Below are 18,954 nucleotides of genomic sequence, written 5' to 3'. Positions count from 1 at the left end.
TAGTTTACAGCGGTCACCAGCAGATGGCGATAGATGGCCAATATTTAGCATGAATATAAATCACGTTTCAAAACTCTGCGACTCGTTCATGTGTGCAGAATCGAGAAACATTTACAAATGACGATGTTTTTAGTAATAAAAACATCGTCATTTCTGAATGTTCTTATGTTTCAGGCGTTTAGTGATAAAAGAACCAAAACATTTTATCATTTGAACATAAAATATTCTTTATTAAATTGTACATTTTCTGAACAAAATGACCTTAAACACCTAAACACAGGTGCTCATACAGGAACACACATATACAAACCTTCCTTACTTAAACTGTTTCATGTCACAAAATGGGTGGTTATAGCCAGAAGACCAAGGTTCAAATCCGACTTACTATTATCGTGTCCCTGAGCTTACCCCTGAGTGTCTTCTGGGGGACTGTCCTTGTCAATACTGATTGAAAGTCCCTCTGGAAGTTGTTTCTACTAAAAAAAAGTGAAATGTGTCCTCTGCTTTTAACCATCACTCTTAGTGAGCAGTGGGCAGCCATGACAGGCGCCCAGGGACAAGTGTGTGGGGACGTTGCTTTGCTCAGTGGCACCTTGGAGGTTCGGGATTCGAACCGACAACCTTCTGATTACGGGTCTGCTTCCTTACCTGCTATGCCACCACTGATCTGGATGTGCACTGATAACAACAGGTCAAACTGAAGCTCATTGGTGCCAAGTGAAGCAGAGTCTGTCCAGTTCGTCTACCTGTGTGCCCACCTGCCCTCCTCACACAGCCTTGTGGGACGTCAGATTAAATTCTACATTGAGTTTATTCACACAGTTGGAAACATTCCTGTGCATCGGTGCTGCTGTTTCAGCATTTCATGAACTAAAGGACCTTTCCTCGAAAGGAGCCATGCTTTACGATCCGAAGTTCTGCTGTGTCTATGGGACTTCAGGTGACCCTTTGCTACATGGTCCAGGAGTCTTCATGCCCAGACAGAAGTCATGGTCTGGACATTTAGTGGCTCATGATTGTGAAGTGCTGAGGAGCAGGGAGAGTGAAGCCTGTCCTCAGCATTCACTGTGGTTTCCCTGTGACTGTCACTCCCCCTGGCATTCTCAGGTCTCCCAGCTCTCCAGGCACTCCCCACACTCCTCTGTCATGTAAAGGTAGGAATTGATTGCCTCCCTCAGGCCCTCGCTAACCAGAGAGTCTTCCAAGTCAGCCTTGCTAGGACCAAAGATCATGGTACTGGAAAAAAAGGCACAGACAAAAAAATGCTTCATTGTGGCAGGACCAATTCAAATGGCTGCTTACATAAAGCCACTTTCTAAGACACTTTAAGAGTTCTTTTAAATAGTGAGTTATTTTTTTTTTTATTGAATTATTTTGTATGTTGCCAGAATGGTACCAACCTGTTCACATCTTTCCAATTGAGCGTAGGTTTCCTGATGGCCATGGGAGGGGGGCCAGTTATCACCGGGACATTGTTGGACCCTTGGATGAAGCAAGGTTCTCTCAGCAAACAGCACAAGCCATCTTTTGTCTCTGCAAGGGTTGGGGACATGATGGGGCTGATTAGTTATGTACACACAGGCTCCTTATAAAAAAAAACTATGCTATTAGGAGGCAGAGTCTTTCAGTATTCTAACAGTAAACAGTATTACAGACAATAGCAGTCTACCTTGTTCAATATTAATGTTACAGTCAAGAACTGGCTGTGTTTATTTCATATAACTATCATGTCTTATTGCAGCCTAATGAAGCAATTTCTTGAACTGAATACAAAATAAGAACTTGTAATAAGCAGGTTTTTAAATGAATGCCATTCCCACATGTAAATATAGCCCAAAATGACCTGGCGGGCAGAAGACTGAAGTGCCCGGCCCACCTGTGTAGTGCTCCACCAGCGAGGCCAGGGTGGGGAAGGTGAGGCGGGGCGTGATGAAGTGCCACCCGTTCTCCAGCTGATGGATGCGGTAGTGTCTGATGTTACACTGGTCCGTGCTGCTGCTCTTACGCACAGACAGAGAGTGGGAACCTGGAGGGCACAGGAAGATGTTTGCCAGTCAGCTTCACAGCTTCACATGGGGGCACATTTACATTTATTTTGAGAACGTGGACTGAATTTTGTTTTTCTGCAAATAAATGTATCTGAGTTTTTTTATTGCACATTTAAAAAATGGTTCATTATATGGAATAATGCATGCTTTACAATCTTTCAATTGCACATTAGGGAATAAATAAGAACACCAATAAGTAACATTGTCACCCTATTGTTAACAAAATGAGAGAAAACAAAAGAAACATGGCACTCACACTGGATCATCTATAGATGACTAATTAAAATGATAATGTTTCTTTCATTTGTTTATGTACTTGAATTCTGAAAGTTTCCCAAACTTCCAGCAACCACTGCATACCAAGGGGTGTAAATGACTTTTAGTTTTTTACACAGGAAGATGAAAACATAAAATGAAAATGATCTGATTACTTCTGACGACTTTGACTTTCTACATCTCTAGATCCATTACCGTTCTCGCCACTCAATGAGCCTGAACTCACCCAGGTGGGTCTGGCTCTCTCGGATGAGGAAAGACCCCGTTTGGTTGTATGGAAGCCGCAGCAGCTCCTCAGCTTTCTCTCTGCTGATGCTCTCATACTGCCACCTGTGGATAACACACACACACACACACAGAGAGAGAGAGAGAGAGAGAGAGAGCTGTTGAGAGGGCTCATCTGCTGTATGTAGAAAACAAAGGAAACTATACCGACACAACCGGAAGAGTTGGTGATGTGCACACAGCAGAAGAAAAATTAGACCAGAATTGAAGTGGAAACTGTATCTCTAACTGTTCAATAACTTCCACAGAACGTGTCCTACTTAGGAAAGAGTTATAGATTACGGTAAACAAAATGTACAGTCACTCCCTCCTGAATCCCACACTGGAATCACGAAATGACTAATTAGGAACATCACACAGGGGACGTGGGAGCCTGAGATGCACTTACGCTAAACCCACCTCTTGCACAACAATCAGCTGTGACTGCATGTGTCTCCACCTCTACCCACATCTGAGTTAATGCTGTGCGTATCATGCTTGAGACATGCATTTCTGAGACCATGAGATATAAACATTGCAAAGAAACCTTTTGTATACAATCTGATGCTTGTCTTCTTCACATATAGCCCGTATGAAGGGAGATTTAGTGGTAAATCCATCAATGGTCATTTGTTATATAACAAATGACCATTATATACGTTATATAACTTACATTTACATTTACAGCATCCAGAGTGACTTACAATCAGTAGTTACAGGGACAGTCCCCCCCGGAGACACTCAGGGTTAAGTGTCTTGCTCAGGGACACAATGGTAGTAAGTGGGATTTGAACCCGTGTCTTCTGGTTCATAAGTGAGTTTGTTACCCACTAGGCTACTATAACTAGGCTATATATAACTTTTTTTTATAGTCTTCCATAGTCCACAATACAGTAATTTGATGAATCAATGACAAAATTTACAGATTGAGAGATGATATTTAAAACCAAAAATTTGATGCAGAATTCATAAATATCTATGTGATGGCTACTTTATAGATGGCTAAATGGAAGGTCACTTGCTTGATGGCAATTTGGCTGACATAGAGGACCTTGTAGACACAGATGATGATGTAGAAGATAAGAATTGAGCTCCTGATGCTGAGCATGATAAAGTTATTTTTGATATATCATGGCTGATGATGTTGCCTAATGTAGACTAAACATACAAAAAGTATAATTTTCTGTCCATTATTTCTTTGTTCAAGACATTAAATGGTCCAAGAACACAAAGTGTAAAAACAAGTTAAAACAAGCGTCATTAAGAAAGCTGATGACATGAACAGTGGTGTACCTGAGCATAAATAAGTATAATATTAACACTCGTGGGACAGTGCTGTCTAGACTTGTGCAAAATCTTATTTGGCAATTCACACGTCATTTGACAATGGCCCAAATACACAGTGAGCCTGAAGAAAAAAAATTAGAACAATTTAATGTTCTGTCATAGAATTATCAAACAGGACAGTGGAGGTAAAAAAAAAAAAAGAAATTACATTCATATAAAGTCCACCCTATTGTGCGTGTGTGTTGTATTCATTTTATGAAACAAAAAGGTCAAGATATGTATGCTTTTGGTTAATGAAGTCAACTTGGAAGTGTTACATCTTTTATGTAAAATGTGTGTTGTTCTTAACAAATAGCCCGGTGATGCCCACCTGTTGTACACCTTGGTGGTGTAGTTACTGGGGATGTAGCTCTCCTTTCCTGTGGAAGACGACTTCACCCTCCACCATTCGCCCTCACTGAAGGAACACACACAGTCAGGCAGGCAGAAGCAGACACCTATCTCTCCATCTCTCTCCACACACTACCATAGCTGATAATGAGCTGTGTGTTCATCAGTCTGAGGTTCAGAGTGTGATCATCAGACCCAGCAGTGGTGGCCTAGCAGGTAAGGAAGCGGACCCATAATCGTAAGATTGCTGGTTCAAATACTGATCCACCAAGGTGCCACTGAGCAAAGTACAGTCCCCACACACTGCTCCCCGGGTGCCTGTCATGGCTGCCCACTGCTCACCAAGTGAGATGGTTAAAAGCAGAGGACACATTTCTGCAGTGTTTTACAATGACAATAACTTAATTTTCACTCCACTATTTATATTTATAAAACCTGATCCAGACAAAAAGGATCAGGCAGATTCCATCGAACATGCGTGACATCAGCACAATGACTGCAGGAGATTGAGCACACAGCTAAATATTTCATATTTGAAATGGTGCTTCCTTTCAAATCCTTTTGCCCCTTGAAATAAATATCCTCTATAGGGTAAATCTAGCACAATAGTTTAAAAATCAAACATTGATGTCACGGATTTCAGTGTAGAGATTTTCAAAAGGTTTAACTAAAAGTTAAAGATCCCATGAGAGCTTTAATGAAAAAGTATACAGTCACTAATTGGAATTCTGCAAGGAAGCACATGGTCTTACTCTGAGAGCACACCAAGTCGCTCTCCAACTCGAACACAGCATTCAGCTGGGCCTCCAGACGGGTAGTCATACAGAGCAACCACGACGTACCTGCCGCTGTCTGTGTGCAGAGAAACATGAAGAGTGAACAACAAAGGGAAAGACAGGAAATCAGAGTAAAAGGCACCATCAGGCAAGTAAAGGACAAAAGACAGTCAAAACAGACTAATCCTTCACAACCAGGGCATGAACTGAACCATCATTCTACAGATAATGAACACTAATGGCCTGGTGGGGCAGTGGTGGCCTAGCGGTTAAGGAAGCGCCCCCCGTAATCAGAAGGTTGCCGGTTCGAATCCCGAGGTGCTACTGAGGTGCCACTGAGCAAAGCACCGTCCCCACACACTGCTCCCTGGGCGCCTGTCATGGCTGCCCACTGCTCACCAAGGGTGATGGGTTAAATTCAGAGGACAAATTTCACTGTGTGCACCATGTGCTGTGCATCACAAATGACAATCACTTCACTTTCTTTCACAAGCGAGTTTTCTGGAAAGCCACATTTTCGCCTCCATAAACCCGGCCCGGTGTTTATTACCCAATCTTCACTGCCCAACCTGTTCTGCAATGTCTGAATCTGGAATGGAATGGGAAATTAGAATAAGAAATTATGACTTCAGATAGCGGTACAAGTCCCATCTGTTTTTATAAAAGGAACAAATGTGTGTGAACTAATCCCTAGAGCGCTGTGAGGTGTGGTTTGCCTAGACAGGGAATGGAAACAATTTTTTTATTCGCTCCGGATTACACTCGCTTTGGGATTTTGTGGAAAAATTCAGACACAAACACAAAAATTGCCCAGCTGAGTGTGAAATGTCCGGTTGTGTGTTTGCAAGTCACGGCAGAGTCCACAGATTCCACTTTAACAGGACTTTTCACTTTTAGCAACGGTGTAGAGCATGTAATGACAACTTGTAATGAGTGATATGGTCGCATCAAGGCCAAATGTTTTAGAAACAAAACCAGGACATTTTGTTTTATTCTCCTATTTTTCTTTGCCTACCTTTCGGGTGCACAGTATGGAACAAAAAAATCATATGAATGATACCATTCATGTATTTATTAGTCTGCCTTCACTGTCACTACCCATTCTCTGACTTGTGGTTTTGAACAGCAAACTCTCTGCTCTTCCTACACAAGAAAGTGTGAGTTGCGGCAGGTTTGGTAGGTGCACAGCATACATGCATTCAGGATTTTATTGATTTGATGTGTCCAATCAATGTATTATCACAATGATGTAGAATTTTATTGGATGCATTGTATGTTTTTTTTTTTTTTTAAATGCACGCAGGAGACAAATAAACTATTTATCATTGCTATTCAGATATTACACCTATGCATTTCAAATTATGCAGAATTTACAGTGTGTACTCTAATGTAGGTAAAGGTGAGGCCAAATCTCGGTCAGAGGAACCCCATGGTGATGGAACGCATGTGTGCAGTTCGGCCTGGTGTCTCATGAAGGTTCGACTCACCGAGAACCACCGGTTCAGCTGTCTCTTCCGGCCCCAGGAAGGTGGCATGAGAGCCGGATCCCCGCCGCTCTTTGCTGGGCCTGCTGCCCATGGCAGTCTGGAGCTCTGTCGTACGACTCAGATAGCAGACCTGAGGAGCGTCAGGAGGGAAATATGGCCGTCAGCAGCCTGTACAGCCCCATTTTGCAATTTTAGCAGCTGCTGCATGAAATCATACAAGAATGTCTGTATGATGACTATGAAAGAAATATATATTTACACTGTACATTCATGCAGGCCCAAAAACAAAACCAGGAATAAATCATACAAATTCAACACAAAAGCCCTTTTAGAGTTTTGTTACTTGAATGCTGACATAGAATGGTCTATATGGCTTTCAGGAAGCATTTTATTATTATGATTATATTTGTTATCATTATTATATGTTGTTGGGAAAACTAGGGGAAAAAAAAAAAAAGTAATTCATGTTTCTGCAACATGTAATGAATTCAATGAAAAACAAAGACATGACCAACAGATGTAGAAAAACGTAAGCAGATTTACTCTAATTCTATTTTCATTACAACTGGGCTTCTTATTTATGTGTGTTGGAGGAAGGATGTTGAAACCACTTCTTAAACCAGCACTACAGTGACGTCTGACTTTTGCAGCAATGACCAGGCTCTTATCTAGATGACCACCTGAAGTGATAGAATCACGTGTACCCATACATTTGTACATGTAAACACCATGTACCCTACATGTGGTAAAATGAGCACAAGACTGACGAACGTGGATGTGTTCTGCACTAATTCTGTCATTTTACTGTAATGACATTTTACGATCATGCAAGGCTAAGCAACTTGTGTGTGTGTGTGGGTCCCAAAAGTGTGAAAGAAGTTCAATCAACAATCCAAACTAAAGTAAGACTTGATTATAATAATTTGACTACCTGCTTGTCCCTAGTATCCATTTTTTTCCCTTTTTATTCCTAATATTGTAAGCAATGTGGAAAATATCTATAGACATTCTGTGGCCGAGGGACATGTGCCAGTGCCCTCGGACAGAAAATACCACCTGTCTTCCCAGATGGAGCTCAATGGGTTATCAGGGTCTTCATGTCCAACATGTAGACCCCATATCAGAAGGATTAAAATAGCCTGTTCTCAGTGTTACTGCCACTCCAAGAAGAAAAGAACCCGGAAGAAAACAGCATCTTCCCTTCAAGTTAAGGAAAAAATGAAAAATGAGTAGACAGTAGGAAACATGTTTCTGTTTTTTCCAACTGATGGTTTGGCTACATGGCTTTTGTCTACATTTGACTGTGTGCAGTCCAGTTTTTTATTCAGCCTCCTTTCTTTCTGATCTGTAAAAATGAAAATATCTTAAATTCTCAAAGAGGATGCACTTTTTTATCTCCACATCAAGGTAACCAGAAGAAGAAAACCTTTGGTCTTTTTCTCCACCAAGCAATGGAAATATTAAATGACTGAAATTCAACATTCTTCTGCACATCTGTTTTTTTCCAGGGGTCTTGAAGAAGAAAAAAGTCATAGGGGAACCTTGGTAAAGGTTAGAAAACTAAATTACAGTCCTCACCAGCCAGGTTGACAAGTAGTAGTTGTAATGAATAATATAGCCTCAAATGTAAATCACCCTGTCCAGAAAAGTGAAAATTAACCTACTCTCCAATGTTCAAACATGAAAATGGTCAGAAGATACTCACTGCATTGCACTGTGAGCGAGTGTACGCAGGCAGTGGTCCTCAGCTTTGGTCTGATGAATCTGCACGGCAGCTTCTGAACAGGCAGGGGTGGGAGTGTGAAAAGGACCTCGTTCACTGGGTGCTGCGTTCCTGTCGGCTCTTCCGAGGTGGGTGGCCACAGAGTCAGCAGTCAACTTATCTGCTGGTGCACCCTGACACACGTTCCTCTGAGAGGGAGAGGTAACCACACCTCAATAAAGTGGCTTCCTGTGACGCACTGAGCAAACTTCAGAGCTGAGAGAAAAACACAAGGGGGGGACGGTGTTTTCAACACAGACAGACTTTTGTTCTGTCAAATTTTGCCCTGGCAATTAGGACTTGGGTATTCATTAACCACAAGCATTACTAAATGAGGCTGCTGCTCCAATTGCCATGGTGATGGTTACCATGGAAACAGGGTTCCATGAGATTGCACAATGTAGTACTCTACACTGCTCCAGGCCTGCCTGCCTGCAGCAGCAGGAAGGATGAAGGTGGGAACCTAGATCACCACTCACTTGCTCATTTTGAACCAAGATTAATCAGAGCAGCAGATCAGCTTGGGAAGAACATGAGAAGAGCTGAGTTGTACATGGGAAGTTGCAGTCAGCTACTTTTGTTGCTTTTTTGGGGGTGTGTTGCTCAAGTAAAAATGTCTGATGCTAAAAATAGCCTGGCCTCAACTAAATAATCTTTGGACCAGAAACACACAAGAACATATTGAAAACGAAAGAGCATTGGTAAACATGTGGTTGGAAAGTCAAACCAGGCAGGCCACAACCCATCTACAGGACCTGAGTCAACCTGATTTGTTAAAGTTGATGGGAACGAGGCAGGAAGCGCTTTGGTTCTGAAATGATGAACATCTTGAAGAAGCTTGCTATATCATTGAAGAAAAACAACGTCATGGCGATTTTAAGTCGCTAAGGCGGAGTTTATAGAAGAGATAGGATGTCGATGAGTAATTTGTTTTATGTTGAAACACCACCAGAGGTGTTCTGTTCACCAGAGCTACATCTCTGGCACCATAAGGGCCTTTTTTTTCCCCAAAGAGCTGTAAGAGCTGGATAGTGTTTGCTAAGGCCATGTATGCCTTTAGGATTTATAGAAATAAACATATCAGAACAAGCAAATAGAGATAGACCTTCATTGTTTTTAATCAATAAAAATCTCTTGTATTGATAAACCAGTGAATTGTGAATATGTATATTGCAAATATCCAACACATTTTGCTTTACATAGCAGAATGGAAATACACTACTCACAATAAGTTAGGGATATTGTGAGAGAGTTAGTGTATGCCATTCGTACGGTGTTTGTTTCACTTAAGACATTTTTGGGATACAGAGGCAATTGTATTGGGGTGATAGACACACCTCATTTTGTGTTTTTCATGTAATGGTCTCATTGTGTACGGGTGTGACTTATATTAGGGCCAAAACCAAGAGACAACCTCAATGTGGCATCACTATTTTTTAAAAACTACATATAAAAAATACTCAAATACCAAAGAAAAGGACATACCAACAAAAGAAAAAGTGAAACCATTTTGTACAACTCTGAGCTTTATTTGCTAATCAGTACAAATCGATATAATCAGCATACAGTATGAAGTACAGCACCTCCTACAGGCGTGGAGGACAAAGCACGACGCATTATCACCACAAGCTCAGCCAAGGGTGCAGTACACCTAGAGTTCAATAAACAATACGTATTCATTAAAAACGAGAGAAAATGCAACAAGAGAAACAGGAAAAACGCCCCCATGTGACAGAGGACCTACAACTCGTCCAGACCTACTCCCTTCTTAGTATTTTGCATCTTGCATCTTTTATTTTGTAATTTCTTTCTGAAAGTTTTCAGGCTGATTACATTTTAGGTCACTAAAAAAATGTTTTTCTAGACCTGCAAGTCAAACATAAATGGTTACAATGGTTAAGCAGAATACCTGCTTCAGAATTTCAGGTGAATCTCAGCATTGGGGCCTCAACGTATCAGGCTGTTGTTCGACTATGTTGCTGCATGGTCCTGGACCACAATCCATTTGAGCATCAATTCCTGAGGGAACTCCAACTTCAATCTAATAACATTTTTCTTACATACAAAGAGAAAAGGAAATGCTGCCTCTACCTCTACGTACATTTAGACACATCCAACCTTGAAAACACACTTCCACTGAGATTGAGCTACAACGGAACCATGCTGTCTTTACTTCCCGATACAAAACAAGGACATGTCTCAAACTAGTCTGCAGTCAAGGTAAGCAGAGGATCTTCACAAAATCACTATGTAACAGCAGTAATAATAGCAGTAAGAGTAATAATAATAGTACTGAAAATGAAAAAAAAAAATGCAGGTTTTTAATAAAATGTAGGAATGATCAGGAAGTGAGACAGAGGTCAAACTGTACAGAGGAAGACCTTGGGAAAGGACAGGTATAGATATTCTCTGCAGGACCCTCTGGCATTTACAGGCATCAAGGATGGCTAAAGAAATACACATGAACAGGAACCAATAAACAGACAACTGAAAGAGCATCAGATGTCAAAGGAGAATAGGAGAGGAACCCAACAGTCCACAGGAAGAGAAGTTGGACTTGAGTTACACTTTACATTGGATAACAGTTGCAGTTACATCTGAAACGGCGCATCCCTTCACTGTGAGAGCTCGGTTAAGTGTTGAGTGACTAGAGAGGGTGCAGGAGTGAGGACGAGGAAAAGAGGTTGGATCCTGGGCGCTGGCTTTATTTGGACACAGGGCAGGTTGAGGCTGGGTTTGGTGGTCTAACAGGAGACCTCCATGGTCTGCGGGCTGGCCTGGTTGTCATGGGCTGAGGCGGTGGCGCCCTCCGTCTGCGAGTTGGTTTGCGTTCGGCTGCGGGCCCCGTCGGCAGAGCCCATGCTGGAGGAAGAGTGTGTGCGGGAGCGCACCAGTCTAGTCATGCTCGCAGTGGGCACTGGAAACAGACAAAAAACAATGACTAAAGGCAGAAGAAAATAATAAAAAAACACTACCACACCCTGGGCTGAGGACAGTTCTCCAACCCTAGAGTCCAGTTACTGGTGAACTGCAGGTCTGCTGACTGCCTCTGCAGTGCTGCAGGACTCCATGTGTTGAACATCAGAAGTCCATTTTCAAATGTGCTGTGTCATACTGGATAGTAGGGCTAAGTTATGCAGTTTCCAGTATGTGGGACGGGGATCAAGCACAATCGCACCGACCCAATGAGCATTCCCAGGGGTCTAATGTGTGGGAGAATGAGGACCAGCATTCACAGCCATTTTAAATGCTACAAGTTGACAATGCAAGACAAGAAACTGACAAATAAGAATAGCAAATTCGATCTATTTGGTTCAGCATTTATATAGGATTTCCACTAAAATGATGGGCCAGAAATTCTTTATTTTTCAAAACTTGTACTGCTTGTTTTGGTCCGTTATCCATTTTCCCTGTTTAGTGAGATGGTTTTGTAATTTCATGTGGCTCCTCATGTATCTTTTTGTGACAATGTTGTTTAGAGACCCAAGGGGCTCCATGGGAAGCAGAATGACATAAAATGTCTAATTATGTTTTGTCTTGCACTGTGGTCATTATTCTCCTATGAAAATATTCCAATCCTCTCATCAGGATTGAGTTCCAGTTCATTTTTACTGCATTAGAAAAATGAATAAACTGGAATTGCAAAAATGAATGTTTCATGCGATATTTGAATCAAGGTATCAAAGTGCATAAAAAAAACCCACATTCAGCCACTCAACGAGCACACACACACACACACACACACACAAAAGAGAGGCATATAAAGAAATATTCAGATGATCCCCCTTTCTCTCACAGTCTATAATATAATGTGCCACTCATGCTTGGTCTCTCAGACAGGAAGCAGTAGATAAGGAGAAACAGGGAACGGCGTCTGTGATGGGGGGTGAGGGGGACAGGAGTGCAGAGTGAGCAGCACTGAAGGCTGAGGTGGGCAGGCTGGCCAAACCAAAAACTCCTGGTACCTGATTCGCTGCTGAGGTGGCTGAGCAGCATGTGAGGGACTGTTGGTATTTCAAGGAAAAGGAGGAGGAGAAGAAAGGCAATACAGGGAGATAGGTTCAAGTTACTGCTACATCTTTGGCAGAAAAAAGAAAGAAAGAAGCTGTGGAGAACAATCTACAGTTACAGTTGTGGAGAAGAAACACACTACTGTGGACACAAATAAAAATGCAATTCAAAGTGCTTTACAGAATAAGAATGAAAAAAATTAAAAAGAAATGGTACAAGGAGACTACCTCATGAGACTACTGCTAAATAAAGTCAGTCGGTGGTGCAGAGGGTCAAGTCCAGACCGGTTCAAAAACCACCCAAGTTGGTTTAAGTTGTCAAAACCAAATATGTGGTTCACCAGTAGATCTGTAACACTAGGTAAGTTCTGGTCGCTGGCCACTAGGCATGTTCACATACTGCTCAGATTTCAGAGTGGGGGACTGCTGTACCTGTCATCCAAATTAGATGAGCTGCAAATTTTTTTTGGTTCGGATATAAACACGATAAAGGTTCACAGGTATTGTACCAAGTTGCAAGGCCATAGTGGAGTAAAATAGATAGTAGTATGGTCATGAACCTAGTGAGACTCACTTACTGCAACTACCTCTTAACACTTAATCCTCTTACTCAATTGGGGCAGTGGCGGCCTAGCGGTTATGGAAGCGGCCCCGTAATCAGAAGGTTGCTGGTTCGAATCCCAATCTGAGCAAAGCACCGTCCTCACACACTGCTCCACACTGTGCTGTAGTGTTTCACAATGACAATCCCTTTCACGTTTCAATCACTTATGCCTACACTGGTTCAGAGGGACTGGAACCTATAATTAATGAAGAGTTTAAATTAATTCTAAAGTTGTATTAATGGTTGAATGTTGATGCAAGACTACAACTTGGGGCAGTGGAGGCCTAGCAGGTTCAATCCCTGAACCACCAAGGTGCCACTGAAGTCCCCTTGATTAAGGTACTGTCCTCACACACTGCTCCCCGGGCACCTTTCATGGCTGCCCACTGCTCACTAAGGGTGATGGGTTAAATGCAGAGAACAAAATTCACCAGAATGACCAAAAAAAAAAAAAATCACTTTCACTAATAAAACCTTCAATCAATCCTACTGTAAAGACAGAAACTGGGCATGGCCATGAACTGGTTAATGTGTCCAACATGTGTATCACTTTCAGACCAGCAAGCCTGAAGTCTATGTACTACACAGGGAACACTGGCAAAACTTGAAACTTCAAACACCATCCTTGTTCATTTCTTTCTCCAGCATTAGTTGTTTAAATCACACATGTGATTCATGCTTTTCTTTTGATGGGAAAACTGAAAAGGCTGCGCAACGCAAGGGAGGGGGAAAGCACACAAAAGAAATAAAAAGAAAATCTGGGTGTTTGGGTAACTTTTCTCCACTCGGGTGTTTTTGAGTAAGTAGGATGCTTACTGTGGGTTTTCACGCCTTCACAAGAGGAGGAAATCCCCTTTAACTCCATGTTTCAGTTCTAATACACATTTGTGGTACACACTCTGCACTGTGGGCTCTGGCCAATGAAAAACCTCAGTGAAGTTAATCATCAGTGAGTTCTACTAAAACCTCAGAAAACTGTTAGAGAAGAGCAGCAAAGGGTAACGATCAATGTTTATATGAGTTTACCACAGCCTTCAGGTATACACGCATAAAGATAAAATAAATTCATTTGTAGGTGGTTTATTCACATTTTGAACATTCAGCCCACATAGCAAAAATCCTTTAAGGGCCATCAATTAAAATTTCAGACAAATAATAAAAAATTTAATAAAAAGAGATAAAATAATATTTTTTTAGGACATTAGGACACAAAAAAAACAACAAACTGCCAGACAAATAAATATCCCTTACATAACAATTCCATTTAAAGCTTCCATTTAATTAAAACATTCCTCATATTACGCTGGCTTCAGGTGCTCAAAAATGCTTCCAAACCACACACAAAATCAAACACTCACTATATCATGCTGTTAGACAGACACTTGTCTGAAACCGTTCAAACGTTCTGTTGGTTTCTTTTAAGTAAATGTGACAGAGCAGCAAACAGGTAAAATCACTCAACCACTCTAGTACTTACTAACGTGGCTGCGCATCACTGCAAACCAGACAGAGGACAGGCGTTTGGGAGGTTACACATGGCCTTACTCTTCTAAAAATTTTTATTAAACCACTCAGGAACAACTGAGCAAAATGCATATGAGTGGGTGAAGGGAATTAAAGGTGTAACAAGGTGACAGACAAGAATTTTTGCAAAACTGATATATTATTAAAGTAGCATATTAGTAGATACTCACTGTAGCCCATTCCTTGCACAAAGTATTTGAAGGCCTCAGCTAGTTTACCAGGCTGCGGGAAAAATATTAAAGTACATTCAGCAAGTGAGGCTAATAGATTTTGTCATTACTTTTTTTTTTTTTGGTGATGGTTGCATGCTTATAGATAGATGTTGAAGAAACTCACCTGGACAACTTGGGGCAATCCGCCACAATCTGCCATCTAAAAGAGAAAAAAGGAGGGTTAGTCCTTCCTTTCTAATTACACTCCCAAACTAACATGAGAGACTACTTACCTTCAGGAGAGTTGTTTTTGTTGGGTTTAATCTAGAGTTGCACTCAACCTGAGATGCACAGAATAAAAAAAAAAAATCAGAGCAGATAGCACAACAAACCTGGATACTTTGGACTGCCTGGTAGGGTGGGTAAAAGTCACAGATTCAAACCCCACTTACTAGCATTGTGTCTCTCAGAAAGAGAGTCTCCAGGGGGGACTGGCCCTGTAACTACTGATTATAAGTTGCTCTGGATAAGGGATCTACTAAATGCCATGAATGTAAAATGGTATGTCTCCTGGACTGTGAGAATGGTTTGGGAAGAGGTTATCTGCAACACTCACCACAGCCTCGACAGCCGGAGACGTGTCTCCCACCACCAACAGAGCTGGACATCTGGGTGGGGAGAAAAGAAAGGACAAATAGGTATTCAGATGCAGGAAAAAAAAGAAAAAAGAAAAAAAAAAAAACAAGATGCATGCAGTCACACACTCACGTAATGGCAACAATACATACTTCAGTGTGTGCACTGTGTCTTCATTAAGACCTGGAATAGGTCTCTCAATCTCCAGATCCCGACGACTGTTAGAACAAACACAGCGGAGAGTGAATGTGAACACTAGGGACGTAGTGGTTTGATATGGTTCATGGTTTCAAAATCTCACAATTTTCACAGAATGAGCTACAGACAAATTATGAAAATGTTACTTAACACTGTTGTGCTTTGATGAAAATTGCAATTCAAAAAGCATTTTATTTACAAAAATAAATAAATGCAAAAAACAGATTGGCTAAAATAAAATAATAAAAAAATAAGCACACACATAAAGTCTTTTATGTGTAATTCTAACACAGCTTTGGTGAAAGAAGGGACCTCACATTCACAGTGCATTGTTATATCCCTAATGAGGGTGCACAGACAGACCTGTTGTACGAGTTGCAGAAGAGCGCCAGGTTTTCCTGGTTCATGTCCTGAGCGATGTGCAGTCGGTATGTCTGGATTATTTCCTGATTCTCAGTCAGCTCATCCTATGGAGGTTACAGAACACAATTCTAGTGCACCTCACATTAAACACTGCCACCATAGGTGTAGTGCAACAAAACGCACAACAGGAAGACAGCTGAGGTGGCAATGAATCATTTAATGGTTTAAATGAATGAATCATTATTTACATAAATGTGAAAAATATTCAGTCACCAAAACCCAGCTAAAATGGGCAGTGAGGATTATGGTAATTAGGGGTGAAACGAACGGTCAACAAAAACAATAATAATGCTGCCATGATGCTTTCATAAATTTGATCCTTGAGAAGTTAATTAAAAGCATGCCCCAACTGATTTTTTTGGGCATCAGGGAGCCACTATCAGTATGTGGGAGACTCCTGGAACTTCCGTAATACACCACAATTGTGTTGGAATCGCAATAACATTCAGTGAACGGACCAAGAACGGCAGCCAAATCAGACATCTAAAATCTAGGACCATGTCTCCCCTGCAACACCTGTCCAATCAGAGGGAATTGTCTCAGCAGCAGGAAAGTCTGACCAGTGGTGACCTATCGGGTAAGGCAGCGGTCCCCTAACCGGAAGGTTGAGGGTTTGAATCTCGAGCCACCAAGGTGCCGCTGAGGTGCTGCTGAGCAAAGCACTGTCCCCACACACAGCTTCCCTGGGCGCCTTTCATGGCTGCTTACTGCTCCACCAAGGGTGATGGATTAAAAGCAGAGGACATATTTCATTTTGGCACCGTTTGCTGTGCTGCAGTGTTTCACAATGACAACCATTTCACTTCACTTTCACTTTAAATGCTGACATTAAATAGACTGAGATTGAAATAGCCTTATAATGTGTTAATGACTAGTTGACTATCAAAATAGTCATTAGTTGCAGCCCTAATGCTAATACCTCTGCAAATATGAAAGCACAGTCTCAGGCAGATGAGCTAATCTTTCACCCCATTAGTGAAAGTTTACAGTATGCCAGGACCAGTGAGATGTAGTGGTGTTTGAAAAGTCTTACTCCCTTTTTCATCTCATACTCACTTACAACCCTTATATCTGGACCCCTGACTTACCGCACTGAAGTGATGTGACATTACAATATCCACCAGGTTGCTGGTCCAACCAGTGAGCTAAAAAAAAAAAAAAAAAAAAATGACATGACATTACACATCATATAACTGTGTTTGATTATGTTGAAAAATGAGGAGGCATTTGGAGAACACAGAAAAACCCAATCAGAAAAAGTTGTCTGGGGGTTCCAGGCACCAACCTTAGATGCAGCCCAGTCCATCCAGCCTTTGGCACATGGATCAACATTAATCAGGACCAGACCCTCGACCAAGGCTGGCTCATTCAGCTGGAGGCACAGAGGCAAGAAATGCATACATCAATATCCATAATGGTTCATTATCAGTTTACTAGTATGGATCTATCAAGTTCTGAAGACAATTGTTCACCAGGTATATTTTAAACAATTTGGTTAAAAATAAATAACTAAAAATGTAGGCAAAGTTAGGCTTCCATAATTCCTAGATTTCTGGAGCTTTATTCAAACAAGGATGTCTTCCTCTCCATAAGATGATAATCTGAATCTAACGAATAAAAAATTAAAATATTTAGGTATAAAAGGTAGGTATTGACTGGAACAAATACAAAAATTTAGGTAGGACGTTCATTTTAACTGAATTAATCCTTCCCACTAAAGATGTAGAAAGAGGGGACCATTGTTTCAAGGACTGTTTTGTATGATTTAATAGTGTAAGAAAATCGTCTTTAAAGAGCCATTTGTGCTTCCTTGTAAGTGTTATAACCTAGGTAAGTAAATTGATCTTGTGCTGTTTTAAATGGGAAATTAGAATATTCAGAAGCTGGTGCTCTATCAACAGGGAACAACTCACTTTTACACAAGTTTAATTTATCCTGAAAAATTACAAAATTGTGTGGTGGACCTGTGAAAAAAAGGAGTACCCTCTTCCATTAGGGTGGAGAGATACATTAGAGACCATAATTAGATAAAATGGACTGAATAGATGAAGCCGATTTACTAATTGTAATAGGGTTAGTAGACGATCAGTCTTGCACAGGATCCAGCAAACAGTAAAGAATGAGAGAGAATGAACTCTCTCTCATAAAGAATGAGAGAGAATGAACTGAAGATCAGGTAGTGAAGAGAAAACACTCCAAAAATACATTATCGTAAAGGGTTAATACCCTTTATTTAAGACAAACTGGCTGGTATGATATGTGCCTCTATTAATAGAATCAAAACTGCTTGGGAGCAGGATTTTAACATGGGACTCAATATTTAAACTGGTTAATTCAACATCTTTATGTGCCCGTCATTGTCTTTTACAGTCTAAAGTCAAACTATCGCGTATTTACCCAAATGTGGATCCCTGCTGTGATAAATGTGGAAGGGAGGATGCCTCACTTATCCATATGTATTGGTCGTGTCCTAGCCTTGAAAAATATTAACGGGAGATATTTAAAACCCTTTCTTCAGTCCTCAAACAGCCTATACAACCTTTGGCTGCACTTTTTGGCATCAGTGATGATGCATGTATGACCCCGGTAAAATGCCGGACACTATCTTTTGATTCCCTTACTCAGATGGAAGGGTGCTGCTCTTCCCACCCATGCTCAATGTCCTGTCTAAGACTCAAAAAGATAAGCTACTCAATTAGTGATACCAACAAAGAATTTCACAAGGTGTGGGGTCCCCTTCCTGGAGTATTTTACAAGCCTTCAGTCTCACAATCCGACTATTACAATTACCCCATATTGTCGTCTTGTTCTTTTTAATCAATTAATTAATTTTTGCTGTTGTCTCTCTTTTGCATAAAGTTGTAAGATTGGACATCACAGGAGCATGCTCAGTCAATAAAAATATCTTTGTGAGAATTTTTTTTATGATTTGAACCTCTTTGTTTGATTTTTCATGCTTATTTTCAATCAAAAATTACAGCTGATTTTTTTGCAAGATGATCCATGTATATAAAACCCTGCACGGACTCGAAACCCAAAGATCTTGTAACTTAGATCTTGTAACTTAGTTTATGGTGTGACCAGAATCATCAAAAAACACAATTGAGATTTTACAGC

At 41.0% G+C, this 18,954-nt stretch overlaps 2 protein-coding genes across 6 annotated transcripts in view; both read right to left on the bottom strand.

Annotated features, from left to right (window-relative positions):
- Positions 1-206: 206 nt before the first annotated feature.
- Positions 207-8,443, bottom strand: sla2b (Src like adaptor 2b). The gene is made up of 8 exons (XM_028994269.1): positions 8,234-8,443; positions 6,529-6,658; positions 5,018-5,117; positions 4,246-4,332; positions 2,551-2,654; positions 1,877-2,026; positions 1,401-1,533; positions 207-1,236 (listed from the first exon to the last, which is right to left on the bottom strand). Exons 2-8 carry the CDS (start codon positions 6,617-6,619, stop codon positions 1,104-1,106), a joined length of 798 nt encoding a protein of 265 aa, XP_028850102.1. The 5' UTR covers positions 6,620-6,658; positions 8,234-8,443; the 3' UTR covers positions 207-1,103.
- Positions 8,444-9,798: 1,355 nt separating this feature from the next.
- ndrg3b (ndrg family member 3b) overlaps positions 9,799-18,954 on the bottom strand; it is a 39,645-nt gene continuing 30,489 nt past the window's right edge. For 4 of the 5 annotated variants that reach the window (XM_028993008.1, XM_028993009.1, XM_028993012.1 and 1 more), the window contains 10 exons: positions 17,123-17,209; positions 16,926-16,982; positions 15,778-15,881; positions 15,369-15,434; positions 15,197-15,248; positions 14,874-14,921; positions 14,765-14,800; positions 14,599-14,650; positions 12,256-12,294; positions 9,799-11,207 (listed from right to left, as the gene is read on the bottom strand). In XM_028993008.1, the coding sequence (XP_028848841.1) occupies positions 11,035-11,207; positions 12,256-12,294; positions 14,599-14,650; positions 14,765-14,800; positions 14,874-14,921; positions 15,197-15,248; positions 15,369-15,434; positions 15,778-15,881; positions 16,926-16,982; positions 17,123-17,209 (714 nt within the window). In that variant the 3' untranslated portion in view covers positions 9,799-11,034. The remainder of the gene's footprint in view (positions 11,208-12,255; positions 12,295-14,598; positions 14,651-14,764; positions 14,801-14,873; positions 14,922-15,196; positions 15,249-15,368; positions 15,435-15,777; positions 15,882-16,925; positions 16,983-17,122; positions 17,210-18,954) is intronic. The other variant, XM_028993011.1, reaches the window with a different exon arrangement.

Source organism: Denticeps clupeoides, chromosome 10 (assembly GCF_900700375.1).
Source record: "Denticeps clupeoides chromosome 10, fDenClu1.1, whole genome shotgun sequence".
In the NCBI taxonomy this organism is placed as follows: Eukaryota; Metazoa; Chordata; class Actinopteri; order Clupeiformes; family Denticipitidae; genus Denticeps; species Denticeps clupeoides.
The sequence above is the reverse complement of the archived record's forward strand: the minus strand, read 5'-3'. Positions and strand labels throughout refer to the sequence as shown.

Excerpts from the sequence above, each read along its gene's own strand:
- sla2b (XM_028994269.1), bottom strand. The coding sequence starts at position 6,619 with ATGGGCAGCAGGCCCAGCAAAGAGCGGCGGGGATCCGGCTCTCATGCC. Across the intron at positions 5,118-6,528 it reads AGCTGAACCGGTGGTTCTCG|ACAGCGGCAGGTACGTCGTG; the intron begins GTGAGTCGAACC and ends CTCTGCACACAG. Across the intron at positions 1,237-1,400 it reads AATTGGAAAGATGTGAACAG|TACCATGATCTTTGGTCCTA; the intron begins GTTGGTACCATT and ends CTTTTTTTCCAG.